Source organism: Petaurus breviceps, unplaced genomic scaffold (genome assembly GCF_028583685.1).
Source record: "Petaurus breviceps papuanus isolate PSGF00001 unplaced genomic scaffold, PetGlider_PUasm1.0 188, whole genome shotgun sequence".
NCBI classification, from domain to species: domain Eukaryota; kingdom Metazoa; phylum Chordata; class Mammalia; order Diprotodontia; family Petauridae; genus Petaurus; species Petaurus breviceps.
This window is the reverse complement of record NW_027185804.1, coordinates 41,330,448-41,345,565: the sequence shown is the minus strand read 5'-3', so window position 1 is coordinate 41,345,565 and position 15,118 is coordinate 41,330,448. Positions and strand designations below refer to the sequence as shown.

General features: G+C 34.0%; 1 protein-coding gene across 1 annotated transcript; it reads left to right on the top strand.

Moving 5' to 3' along the window:
* Positions 1 to 4,752: 4,752 nt before the first annotated feature.
* On the top strand, positions 4,753 to 6,610 carry LOC138163564 (olfactory receptor 10AG1-like). Its single transcript, XM_069091011.1, has one exon. It carries the CDS (start codon positions 4,940 to 4,942, stop codon positions 5,882 to 5,884), a length of 945 nt encoding a protein of 314 aa, XP_068947112.1. The 5' UTR covers positions 4,753 to 4,939; the 3' UTR covers positions 5,885 to 6,610.
* The last annotated feature ends 8,508 nt before the right edge of the window (positions 6,611 to 15,118 follow it).

Genomic DNA, 15,118 nt, shown 5'->3' with positions numbered 1-15,118 from the left:
TTAATGTTTAAAAGATAGATTTCTTTTTCTTCATCTGACTTCTGCTTTCATAGGTATATGGAGCTCTTGATAAGGTAATTTTCTCTAAAATCAGATTCACCATTATCCTTCCATTTGTAGTTTGAGAGAGCTAATCCTTTCACTAAAAGTTTAAGATTCTTGCACATAGCCACACACCTAAGATATGGTTAAGACAAGGCTTGAGCTCAATGCTTTCTGATTGATTTCATGACTGGTTCATCAGCCACTATTTCATGGTGACTGCCTCTGGAACTATACATGTGCATATACAAATCTGTACCAAAAAAAGAGAGTTCTGTAGACTTTGCCAGTGATTTTATTGGCATAAGAATTTCCCTCTACCAACATATGCCAGGGCCTTTCTTGTAGTTTAGAAAGTTGTTTAGGGGCTAAGGGACTTAGTAAATTTTCAAGAATAACACAGATAATATGCCTCAGAGGCAAAACATGTACCCATATCTTCTTGACTTCTAGGTCAAATTTCTATCCAAATTTTTATGCTATCTTATGCATTTACTAATACTTCTAACTCTATTAATAAAAACTAGAAACATATGAACTTTGTACCATTCTTCCTGAAAAAAAAATGGATTTTGCTGTCAATTTTTATGTCTTAGATTTCAAAAATGGGTTTTTGTTTGTCTACTTTTGTGACATTATCATCTAACATCTATTTCTATGATTCTATAGAGTGATAAAGCTTTGGTAAAGTTAATGACATCATTTACATAATGCCAGGAAAGGTGTCTATTGAGACCTCAATGCAAATATCTACCTTGGATGGATTTTGTTCAGATTACAATCATAAAGAGAACAAAGAATATAAAGAACAGGATAGCAGTTTATAAATTGTATATTATATTATTAAAGCAAGGAATAATGGTGATAAAGCTAGTGTTAGCAATAGGTTGATGCTGACAATCAACATCTGTAAGTGAAGAAATGGGTAAAGAGTTATGGGTCAAAAGGACACATATTAATTAAATAATGCATTATTTACTGCCTAATGGAAAATATGTACCTTGACAAGTAAACAAATTCATAAAGGTCACAGTTTTTATTATAGAAATCCAGGTTCATTTCCTTCAACCTCCTAAATGCCTGGCAGAAGGCATTAAGAACCCAAGTTCTCTGAGTTTGTTTTTCATGATTCTATCAAGGGAATTAAGGCAGCCAGGTGATACAGTAGATAGAGTTTTGGGACTGGAGTCAGGAAGACTCATCTTTCTGAGTTCAAATCTAGCCACTTAAATAGCTGTGTGATCCTGAGCAATTCCCTTAACCCTGTTTGCCTCAGTTTGCTCATTTGTAAAATGGACTGGTAAAGGAAATGGCAAATGACTTCAATAGCTTTGCCAAGAAAACCCTAAATGAGGTCAGAAAGAATTGGGCATGATTAAAACTACTTAACAACAGGATACTAATCAAGAATAGAATTAACTATTAGGTGATTGGCTTCTTCCTGTAGATAGAGGAGAAAAAGCAGCTTCTCAGAACTCTAATCTTGAGAATTTGAACCAACTCAAAAGAGCAAAAGAAAAAAAAAAGAAAAGAAAGAGGACTATGATTCCTTAATAACATAATTTTCTCAGTGACAATTTCCAAGTTTCATTGCCTTTGTTTCTGATGTCATGATCATACTATACATTAAGATAATATCTGATGTAGGGGTAGATGGCATCTCATGACAAGATTGTCTTTGAACCACTCTATCCACCTTGGTAAGTTTGAAAACTGTGATTTAATTTACTTAATGTTCCTTTGGGAATGGATTTTGTTGATTCAATCAGTCAAAATGAGAAGCAATAGTTGTGTTTAATGGTAATCATTGGTAAGAAAAAGGAAAGTTTATATCTTGGCAAACTACATTATGGACAGTTTATCCATTTAATCCCTTCATTTTACTGATAAAAAAAAAAAACTGAGCTTCCATAAGGCTACATGAATTACTGAATGCCATTTGACTATTTTAGAGCACACTCAGATATCAGACAAAGGCCTTTTAGCTCCACATTAATACATCTTTTATTCTGGCTGCATAGGACTTTATATTACCACCCTACTTTGCTCACTCACTCCTTAGAATGAGTGAGATCTCAGTTCTGTTTTTTTGGTTTGTTTGTTTGTTTGTTTATTTTTTTTCTAAACCTATAAATTACATTTCTTACTCCATTTGTAAACTCTTCTGAAAAAGTTCTTTCTGTATAGAACTCAATTCAGTATTTTTTTCAATAATCAAGAATCATCAGCATCTGCATAGTGCCATGAATAGAGAGGCCTGTGAGGCAAGGGGACCTGAGTACAAATCTTGCCTCAGGAACTTGTTATCTGTGTGAATCTGGGAAAGTCATTTAGCCTCTGCTTCAGTTTTCTCAACTGTAAAATAGGATAATAGCACATACATAGAAGGATTGTTCTGAGAAGCAAATGTTTGCAAAGTACTTGCTACAGTACCTGGCACAAAGTAAATGCTATTTAATATCTATTCCCTTCTCTGATAGAACTGGAGGAGAACTTAGAGATAAATCAGTCTGGGACCTACCAGGTAAAGTGTATGAGAAAGAAAAAAAAATAAGAGCCATTCTTCAATTAAGAAATTATCAAAAGATATAGAGATCAATCAGTCTGGGACCTATCAGGTAAAGTATATGAGAAAGTAAAAATAAGAGCCATTCCCCAATTGAGAAATTATCAAAAGATATAAACCATTTTCAGATGAAATATTCAAAGTTATCTATAGCCAAATGAAAAAAAAAAAGTTCTAACTCACTACTGATCAGAGAAATGCAAATTAAAACAATTCTGAGGTACTACCTCATACTTACTTGAATAATTGGACAGAACAAGGAAATGAAAAACTTTGGAGAGCATATGGGGAAAATGAGACAATATATTGTTGGTGGAGTTGTGAACTGATTCAACCATTCTGTAGAGCAATTTGTAACTATATTCAAAGGGATATAAAACTATGCATACCCTTTAACCTAGCAATACCACTACTAGGTCTGTATCCCAAAATAAATAAGGAAAATGACTTATATGCACAAAAATATTTATAGCAGCTCTTTTCTGGTGGCAAAGAATTGGAAATTGAGGAAATGGATGAACAAATTTTGGCGTGTGCTTATGATAGAATATGACTGTGCTCTAAGTAATTGTAAGCAGGATGCTCTAAGAAAAAAAAGCTGGAAAGATTTACATGAGCTGATGAAAATTGAAATGTACCATTTACAGAGTAGCAGCAATATTGTAAAATGATTTGTGAATGACTTAGCTCTTCTCAGAAATATAATGATCCAAGACAATTCTGAAGGACTTATGATTAAAAATGCTATCATTCTTCAGAGAAAGAACTGATGGTATCTGACTACAGATTGCAAAACACTTTTTTTTTACTTTATTTTTCCTGAGTTTTGTTCTTGGTCTATGGTTTTTTTTTTCCACGTGACTATTATGAAATTGTTTTGCATGTCTGTATATGTATGACCTTTATCCCTTTTGCTTGCCTTCTCAATGAGTAGGGTTTGGGGGGGTGGTATTTGGAAATCAAATTTTTAAAAATCAATATTAAAATACTTTACATATAACTGGGGAAAATACTAAATAAAATTTTAAAAAAAAGGAAAAAGGAATATGTGAGAAGCTTGATGGGAGCATATGGAGAATAATTTGTGAATGAAAATACTATTATTTTGCTAGTAATTCTTTATTTTTATTTCTTTTGTATATATGCACTTAAACTCTAGATTTCTCCCCTCCTTTATGTTATAGAGGGGATACCAAGAGGTTTCCCAAGTGTCAAGGGGATATAGAGAACAAAATAGCTAGTGAATGCAGATATAGAAAATCTAGTCTTCTTTTCTGGGGGCAGTTTCTTTCTTTTTCTTTTTTTTGGTGGGGATTTTTACAGATCTAGAAAGAGGAAGGGTTATTTTTTCATATTTTAAAACAAATTAGACTGTTAGAGCTTGAAGACAAATAAGCTTTGTATGATGATAACAAAAAATCAGATTCCTAGTCTAGTACACATTACAACATAGAGCTTGAAACCAACTATTCTCAGGAGGGAATAGGAGCAACTTATATTTCCACCAAATCAAATTCACAACTATTCTGTAATTTATTATCATAGATAACTACTTGTGTTTTTTAAGTTTAAGTGGCTTGTCCAGAATCACAGAGCTAGCATGTGGCAAAGATAGCGCATGAGCTCAGGGATTTACGGTTCCTTTGCTCTCTATCCACTCTCCTGTTTTGGTGGCTCCCATGAATGAGGAGAGAAGTGACTGAAGTTGCAGGTCATAAGGCTGATGATGAGAAGATCACATGAATGGCACAAATGGTAAGAATAAGCATGGACTTCCAGAGCTCTATGAGAAGAACAGCTGGTCAGTGAGTAGAGGTATGTGAGGGATAAAAAGACAACTTAAAGTTATAACCTATATGGAGTCCTTTCCTGGCTCTTATTCTCTTTATTCAGTGTTCATGTCAATTTGGCATCTTCTCTAGTCTACAAGGACTTAGTGTTCTATTTCCATTCCATCAATTTGGGGATTGGCTATGTGATGCAGTGAATACAACAGCAACCCTGGAGTCAGGAGGACCTGACTTCAAATAGGGCCTGAGACACTTAAAATACAAAACTAGCCGTGTGGCCTTGGGCAAGTCACAACCCCTATTTTGCCTACTTACACTCCTTCCAAAAAGCATTCCATCAATTTGGAATGAATCTTAGAGATTCAAAAATGTCTTCACAGGATAAATTGGGGACTTAATTGATGGGATTTGAGTATCTACAATATAGAATGTAGGAGGAGGCAGTATTGTTAGAGATGATCTAATCTTAATTTTCTATGAGAGAAATTGAGACCCAGAGAGGCAAAATTACTTGTCCATCCTAAATTTATCATTTCCACAGATGGAATACACAGAAAAAGTGGCAGAAGAAAATTTCACTGTCATAGGGGAATTTATTCTTCTGGGATTTTCTGAACTTCCCAACCTCCAAGGGTTTCTTTTTGGAATTTTTTTGATCATCTATATGATTATCCTCATAGGAAATGGCCTCATCGTTGTCATTACCATGGTTGATCCAACTCTCCAAATTCCCATGTACTTTTTCTTGGGTAACTTTTCCTTCTTGGAAATCTGTTACACATCAGTGACTCTCCCCAGAATGCTGACAAACCTTTGGACACACAACACAGCAATTTCTTTGATGGCCTGTGCTATACAACTTTCATTATTTCTTATTCTGGGAGTCACTGAAAGCTTCCTTCTGGCTGTGATGGCCTATGATCGTTATGTGGCCATTTGTAAGCCTCTCTACTACCCTCTTATCATGAACCACAAAGTTTGTGTCCAGTTGGTGGTTGTTTCCTGGATCGCTGGGATTCCTGGACAAGTAGCACAGACATATAAGGTAATTTCTCTTCCCTTCTGTTTTAATGAACTCAATCATGTTTTCTGTGATGTTCCTCCATTGCTAAAGTTGGCCTGTGGGGACACCTCTGCTCAAGAGTTCTTTGTCTATGCTGTCGCTGTGCTACTTGGGATGGTTCCCTTTCTCACCATTCTTGGATTCTATCTTAAAATCATCACCACCATCCTGAAGTTGCCATTGGTCACAGGGAGACGAAAGGCCTTTTCCACTTGCTCTTCCCATCTCATAGTTGTGGGTTTATTCTATGGATCTGGTATAATTACATATCTGATACCCAAGTCAAACCAGTCAGGGATAAAAAAAATTCTCTCGCTCTTCTACACCATTGTGACTCCTATGTTTAACCCCATGATATACAGCCTAAAAAACAAAGATGTTATTGCTGCATTAAAGAAATTACTAGTGCAAATATTAGCCTGATGGAGCAAATATCTATCCTTATATAATATTGATGCTTCACTTTTTAACTTAAATTTCAAATTTTGAAACCTTAATTTGAACAATCCAAAGAAACATCGATTTCTAACCATAATTCTACAACATATTTGATAAAATTTGGCTTTGTATTTCTAGTTGTGGTGAAACTTCACTCTTCAGAGGCAGCCTATTCCATTTGGGATAACTTTAATTTCTGGTCAGCAATTTTCTTTATCAAACATAAATATGTCTCTCTGAACATTCCATCTTTTGCTCAGGAACAATTTAGCTCCTTTTTGAAGAGGTGACACCTCATTTGAAACTTGAGATTATGCCCTACTTCCTTTCTCTTCTGTAATAAATGCTAACCATTGCCTTACAAATGCCTCTTTCCTTAACTGTGTCTCCTCTCTGCTTGGGATTCTTCTTGTACTCCTCTTTAATTCCTACTTTTTGTCTTCTTATTGTGATAAGAATTTTCTGCTCTAGTCCTTTTTTTAACCCCAAAGTCTTCTCCTTCACCTTGATTCCGTTTCCCTCAGCTCGAACCCTTGAAGGCCATCAGCTCAAGATTTTGTCATTTTTTTTGTTTACCTTCTCCTCAAGTCATCCCTCATTTCCTTTCTACAAATTTAATCTCCAGATTTCAGAATTTCAAATTTCTTCATACCGCTTTCATAATACACATTTATCTTTTCCTATAGTTCACTCCAGTCTCCTTCATCTATTACTTATACCTTTCCATCTCCACAAACTTCCCCCATGGACACCTAAAAGTAGGTCCACTGCTCTTCTCAATGTCCATCTCATCCAATATGGTTACATTTGCCTCCAAAATCAACAAAGAATCCACGACGATCTGCTTTATTTTTAACAAAATAAAGACCCAGAATCGTCTTGTCTTGATGCTTCATAATTTATACACCAGACTTTTGCATACATATCTACTTCCCATTATTGTACTGATCTTCCAATTTCAGGAATCAGATTTCATAACCTTAGGTAAAAGAACTAGCGAAGTGTCCTACTTGCCTATGTTTCTGTTTTCATTTCTTATTAGGCAGGTGGAAAATCTCAGAATATTGAAATCACCTGAATGATATTCATAATCTCTTCAAAAGAGCAGAATAAAGACATGGTTGGTATGGATAAAGAAGGTTTAGCACTTTGCAAAACAAGAAATTATGCAAAATTGCATTAAACATTTCATCAAAGAAATGTATGATAAGGGATTAAAAGAAGTGGGATGATGACATGGGGAGAATGAATGACATGTGGACAACAGTATATTCTCCTATTATCCACGACATGCAAGAGAATGAGAAAAGTGTCCCCTTGCTTGTTGGGTGGATACTTTGATAAACAGATGAGAGAACTTGGATAAGAGTTGCATCGAATAAGCAGGCATACCTGGTTTGGGAATCTCCATCATTGAATAAATAGTCAATGTTGAGATCATTGAACCATCAGAAGAACTGGATTGTAGGTATAAAATGTCTGCCAAAATCCCTTCATCACAATTTTCATTCTTCATATAATTATTTTTCTTCCCCAGGTGTTTTATTCCTATACAACTTGCCCATATAAAAGGTGATTTTATTTTGCATCTTGGAACCACTATTTTATTATATTGTTTTTCAGTGTTCTCCACTTTTCATACAATACTTATTCTTTCTCAGTTTAAATGAAGTCTTGCTTTAAGACAATTAGTGATTTTACTACATAGCTCATAGCCCTTAGCTCCACTCTGTCTTCTGCCATAATTTTATTGATTTCAATATTCACTTTGGTGACTACTCAAACTACCTCATCACACATATTTCAAATATCTCAACCCAATGGCCTCTTTCTTCATACTGTTTTGCTTATGTACACTAACATGTTGAAAGCATACGATTCAGTATTTCTCACCAGGATTAGGTAATAACTACAGATGGGAATGTGGGCACTTCCATTTACAGAATGATCTTCCGTGCCTAAGGAGCCTCTAGCTGGCATTAGGAGGTGTGTTGCTTATTGCAGCAATATAAGGGAAAATGATGGAACTAAAAGACAATGAAGAAGGAAGCAACACATGGATGTGGCTTTTTGCTTATGTATCAAGTAGATAGATGGAAAGATAGGTAGAAATAATGTTCTTAACATTTTTACATGCTTCCCAGAAGCATTTAGAGGTCAGGGGTTCACAGGAGAAATTTAAATTTGACTTTTGTAAAGTAGTAATATTTCATTTGACTCATTTCAAATAGCAATATTTTGTTTTCATAGTCATAGAGTATTCACATGTGTATATTATCTATGGTCCTATATATTTTGGGGATAATTAGGGCAATTCCAAACCTCAGAAATGTAAGGTTAACGATAACCAATAGGCATTCCAAACATTCTAAGAATACCAAACTACACAGAAATGTAGGTACATAAAATCAGATGTACATATGTGTGCTAATGGAAAAAGACGTTAATACCTATTTGTTGAATATATAAATACATGCAAATACTTTATGTCATGAGAAATGGTGGAGAAAGTTTAAGAGAAACCTTAGAAAACTTGTATAATGGTACAGAGTGAATTGAACAGAACCTGGAAATACAATTTATACAATAACCACATCAGAAATTAAAAACTACTGGGGTGGCTAGGTGGCGCAGTGAATAGAGCACTGGCCCTGGAGTCAGGAGGACCTGACTCAAATCCAGACACAGACACTTAATGCAAAAATTTAGCTGTGTGACCTTGAGCAACTCATTTAACCCCAATTGCTCTCCAAAAAGGAAAAAAAAGAAAAAAAAAGAAATTAAAAACTACTTAAGAAGACTTGAACGTTTTTTTTTTGTCAATTCTATGATTACCTATAATTCCAGAAAAAAAGTAATGAAATTTAAAATGATAGTCATGTCTAGAGAGGTAAGAGACTTGAGATGTAAAATTGGACATAAAACTTAATAAAATTTATATAGGATTTTGTTTTGCTTAACTAAGCATATTTTTATTAGGGTTTCGGTTTTGTTGTTGTTGCCCTTGTTTTTGTTTTGCTTTGCTTTTCATAACCTAATTGGGAGACAGAATGATGGAAGGGGAAGATAAAGGTCATTGAGACATCATTTTTAATGCAGAGTCAAAAATAGAGAGTATGCCAAAAGACTAGAAACACCCAATAGAGATATGCAGTTTTATATATTATCTTGTTTTTTCCTATTCAATTCTCTATATGGAAGGGTCCATTTCCTTTCTTGCTTGTTAAGTTCAGAATAAAAAAAAATGTAAGAATATGTGTGTATTCAAATTAATTTTTTCTCAGTAATAATAAAATATTAAAATGCATGAACAGAAATCATACAAGACGTATTTTACATAATACTTAGAAGTATAATTTTATTCCACTATAGAAAAACATTTATTAAGTCAAAAATAATTTTTGAAAGATTATTTAAATTTGTGACATTAAATGGAAAAGCAAAGATCTCCTTAAAAATTAAAGGCAAAAAGAAATACCACAAAAACTCTTAAGTAGATAAAGGAGTGAGGTTGTTTCTAGGTGGGCTATAGGTTACCAAAGTGGTATGTATTCTTTTCCATTTAATGAAAAGGAAAAAAAATAATCAAATGAGAAAAGCAAAATAATGAAAAACATTTATTAAATGTTACTATGAAGGAAGCATTACTCTGAGTCCTGTAAATATATTACTGCAAAATGTGTGGATTAAATGTAATAATAAATGGTAAAATGCTTTCTAAATTTTAAGGAATGTATAAATGCTCATTGGTGTTGTTGTTTTCATAATTTTTATTACTGATGTTTTTGTGCTAGAAAACAAACCACAGGTCTTTTCTGATCACATGTGACTCACTCTTTGTGTGTGTGTGTGTGTGTGTGTGTGTGTATGCATACATACAGAAAAATAAAACATGGATTATATTACTACATAGGAAAAAGAATTGAGGAAAAATCAATATATGTTGAACAATATACTTACTTTCTCATATTTACAAGATATACCCTTTAAAGTCCTTTAAAATATATCTCCAACTAGAGATTTCTCATGAATGTATTAACATTAAACAAAATTCTGGCACTGACATGACAAGAGTGACAACATTTTAATTACCCTTTGATAAGACAGAAATTTCTAAGAAAGAAACAAACTCTAAGAAATGACATTAACTCCAGGAGAAATTTGTACATAATCATAGACTACTTTGACCTCTAGAATATAATATTCTAGGCCCTTTGAACCCTCAGTGTAGAAGCTGCCACATCCTGTTTTATCCTGATTGTGCTTCCACAATATTCAAATTGTTTCTTCCTGGCTGCTTGTAATATTTTCTCTTTGATCTGGGAATTGTGGAAACTGGTTATAATATTCCTAGGAGTTTTCTTTTTGGGGATCTTTTTCAGGAAGTGATTGGTAGATTCTTTCAACCTCCATTTTGCCCTCTGGTTCTAAAACATCAGGGCAATTTTCATTGAGAATTTCTTGAAGGATGATTTCTAGTTTCTTTTTTTTTGATCATGGCCTTCAGGTAGAACAATAATTTTTAAATTATCTCTCCTGGATCAATTTTCCAGGTCAGTGGTTTCCCAATGAGGTATTTCACATTGCCTTCTATTCTTTCATTTGTTTGGATCTGTTTAACAGCATCTTGATTTCTCTTAATGGCACTAGCTTCCCTGTGCTCCATTCTAAATCTGAGGGAATGATTCTCCTCAATGAGCTTTGGAGATTCTTTTTCCATCTGGCAAATTTGTTTTCTTAAGGCATCCTTCTCCTCATTGCCTTTTTGAGCCTCTTTTGGCATTTGAGCTAGTCTATTTTTCAGGTGTTATTTTCTTCAGTCAGGTTGTTGACTGTCATTTCATAATTTTCTTGCATCATTCTCATTTCTCTTCCCAATTTTTCCTCCACTTCTCTTATTTGATTTTCAAAATCCTTCTTAAGTTCCTCTATGGCCTGTAATGAGCTCATATTTTTCTTTTAAGGTTTTGGTGCAGGAGTTCTGACTTCACTGTCTTCTTCCTGTTCCATGCTTTGATCGGTTTTTTCCCCAAAATAGCAGTGTAAAGTTGGGTTGCTCTGTTTACTTTGCTTCTCTCATTTGCTCGTGTTGCCAATCAATTACTTGACTTTTTTGGATTTTTGCCACAGTAGGACTCTGCTACCAGACAGGGGAGTTTTGTCCCAAATGCTGGAGTTTTTTCAGCTGCCAAAGCTATTAGTTGGGTGCCCTCTCTGAATCCTCCACAGACTCTGGTAACCTGGTCGCACACCCCAGTACCTCCACCCTTGACTGCAATCCACATCCAAGAAAGATAAAGCAAGAGCAATTACCCCTCAGACTAGTTGCTTATTCCCCCTACACTCTGCAGGCCAGGAGCTGAAGTAGCCATGTGGCTGTGGATCCACGGCTGTGGTGCCTCAATGGCTTCTCGCCTTGGGGTAAAGACCAACCAAACTCCCAACTATTGGATCCCAAGTCCACCCTGCACTGACCTCTCACTGTGTCCTTGTCATCCATGTGTTGATAATTCAGGAAACCATCACCACTGCTGGTGAACTGAAGTCCCTACAGCCAGTGATTGTTCAGGACACCCTGTGGCTAAAACCTCCGGCTCTCATGGGCCTGCACTCGGTTCCCAGAGTGCTGTGTTGGCTGCTTCCTTCCAGCCTGCCAGCCTGTCCGCAGCAGGAGGATAGATTCTCTGTGTCTTTTTGTGGTTTGTGTAGCTCCAAAGTTTCTTGAGAGTCACCTTTTACATGAATTGGAGTAGGTGAGAGTCGGAGCCCCGCTTAAGTCCTGTTTCTACTCTGCCATCTTAACTCCACCCCCTGTGCATTTTTCTATTGATGTACAAAGACATTCTTAAATGCTTTTGGTCCATTTATAAAGAATTAAGCTCTTTTTTAGCATAAAAAAGTTGAAATTGAGAACCAGAAAATATTACTTCTTTTGAAAAAGGAACAATTAATGTGTGTTTGCAGACATTGAAACTTACTCTTTGATGCTAAGTGCATTTTTGAAGTGTTTATTTCAGGGTTACCTTAATTAATTATTTTAGTAATTAAATCCATTTCCATTTCCAAATGGAGAATTATAAGATATTAAGATTTTGTTAAAGAATTTTTTGAATGACTGTTTCCAGTAACTGCATATGAACAAAGAACAATAATTTTGTTTTAATTTTTTTAATGTTTGTTCTGTGACTATTTAAAAATTTATAACAATATCCATCCTTTAAGTTTTATACTTCACTCTGACAATATGTTGTAACTCATTTGAATGCAGAAATAAGATAATTATAAACACATATAAATGAAAATCCTTTCCTTGTGGCTAGAGTATCAGCTAAATTAATACCTCCCGTAAGTAGTCTTTCCCAAATTTCTCTAATCTTAATGCCTTAACTTTGAATCTACAACTAGTATTTTGATATATCTTGTACATACTTGTTTGAATGCCCCATTAGGCTCTGGGCTCCTAGAGAGCTACAATCATTGGTCTTTTCTTTGCATCTTAGCACAGTCCCTGACACATCATAGGCACTTAACACACATTAGTTGTCTTGATTAGGCATAAAAACCAAAAACCAAAAAAAAAAAAAAAAAGGAAATCACAATCTTTTACCATTATGGTATTACTGCTTTCTTTTAATTCTGTTACCTTTCTATGCAGCAATTTTGATGCTAAAGCCTTTAGAAGATAAAGTTTAATATTTATATTAGCTTTGTTTTGATATTTTCAACATTTTGTAAATTGTGTTTTTATTTTTTATATGATAAATTTTTTGTTTTTGTTTTATTTGAATCACTGAAAGTCTGGATTATTTTTTATTAATAGATGAATAATACATTTTGTCCCATTCTCTCTTTTTATTTTTTCTATTTTTATTTTAAATATATTTCTTTTTATTTTTGATATTTTATTATGTTATATTCTCACATTACATAATTGTAAATAAAAGTTTATTTAGCTCATAAGTATTACACAATTATATGCAAAAAATATAATTAATTTTTTTTAAAGTTTAAACTTCAAATTCTCTCTCTTCCTTCCCCCACTTCTTGAGAAGGCAAGAAATATGACTTAAAGTCATGAGAAACATATTTCCATATTAACCATGTTGCAAAATAAAACACATGCACAAAACAAAAAATAAATAAAGTTTTAAAAGTATGTTTCAAAATGTACTCAGAGTTAATCTGTAGCATTTTTCATCATGGGTCATTTTGGAATTACCTTGGGCCATTGCCTTGAGCAGAGTTGCTAAGTCTTTCACAATTTATCCATCCTTAAAATATTATTATTACTGTGTATAATGATCATTTCTGTGCATTTCACTTTACATCAGTTCATATAAATCATTCCAGGGATTTCTGAAGCCACCCTGCTTATTTTTTTTCCTTAAAGCACAATAGTGTTCCTTCACAATCACATACTACATCTTCACCCATTCCACAGTTGATGGGTATCCCTTTAATTTCCAATTTTTGCTACTCCAAAAAGCGTTGCAAAATTTTTTTTTTTTACAAATAGGTCCTTTTTCTTTGATCTCCTTGGCATACAGAACTAATAGTAGTATTGTTGGCTCAAAGGGTATGATAAGGGTCATTACTTCTTAGCTATAATACTTCCAAATTCTTGTGCAGAATGTAATTATATAATTGCACAAAATTATAATAAATTTAAAATAATTTATTGTTAAAAATATCACTTCTATTTCTAAAATTTAATTTTATCTTCTACTATTCACTTACATGGGCCACAGCTTAGCTCAGGTCCTCACTACCTGTTTCTTCTTGTTTCATTGGTCTCCTATATCATATTTATGAGTCAAACATCTCCTTATTCTGTCCTCTAAACAGCTAAAAAACTGATTTTCCAAGATCATAATTGTAATCATTTCACTTACTACCTCAATAAGCTCCAATATCTCTATATTTACTCTAGGATAAAAAAAAAACATTTTAAGTAGGACAGTTGAATTTCTTCATGACCTGTACCTATAAAAACTTTCTATTTCAGTCAAGCCATTTTGACCTATATACTTGTATGCATATGTGACACTCAGTTTCCCCTCCCCATACTTTTTATATGAGCTTCCTTTCATTCCTGGAATGGATTCCTTTCTCGTTTTCATTTCCTAGAAACCCAGGTTTCCTTGAAGATTATATTTAAATATCACCTTCTGAATTAAAAGTTTCTTCAAACCTTCATCTTATTCCTTTCAAAAGTAAATAGTTTGTGTAATGTTTTATACATAGGTATATACATATGTGTACATATACACATATATTCATTTATAAACATGTAAACAAATATATGTATATGTCTGGAATAAAAACTTATATGAGTATATATGTATATTCATTAATTAATTGATCAGATGCTAAATACATGCCTGCTAGTACAAAGACAGACAAACCACTCATGCTTTTAAAAAGCTTACATCTTACAGGTAACAACTTGCATATTTATGGGTATATATGTTATTGAGTGGTATACATGTGAATTTGAATATATGCCTATGCATATTTATAATATATGTATTGCATACACAGACTTTTTATGCATTTGTGCTAGTGTTGTACATATGTGCATAAACATACTCTTGCCAAAAAGATTGTTTTTTGGATAGCTCACACAGCGTAAGCATTCACATGTGGTCAGAAGAAGTGATACAAGGACAATATCAAAGTCTCTCTCAAGAACCTTGGAATTTATTGTGTGACATGGGAGACATTGGCACAGTACCTCTCAGCATTATGTGCCCACCTCAGAGAAGGTGCTGTTCTCTGTGAGAAGGGAAAATTTGAAAGAGCTCAAAGGAAATGCAGGATGCACAAACTTGGAGAATCTCCCCCAAATATTTGCATGGACTATTTGTGCCTGACTTCTGGTAGAGCATTCTGAGTTCGTATTGATCTGATCAATCACAGTTGGACACATTGAAACTTGACTTTAGTATTGTGATGTCATTTCATTTCTTTTCAAGAACGAAAGACAATAACCAACTAACCAGCAACCAATATGCATAAATACCACATATGGATGAATGCATATTGCATCAATGTGCATATATTACAGGTATATTTATTAAGTTTCTCATGATAGCATGTAAGTTCCTTGTAGATAGTTACTTACTACAGTGTCCAGAAAATAGGTATCACTTAGTAATGTGTTATCGATTGATTGATTAATAGATGGAGAGATAGATGTGTCCTTATTTTTTCCTTGCC

What these genes read in the sequence shown, in the direction of transcription:
- LOC138163564 (XM_069091011.1), top strand. Translation starts at nt 4,940, where the DNA reads ATGGAATACACAGAAAAAGTGGCAGAAGAAAATTTCACTGTCATAGGG.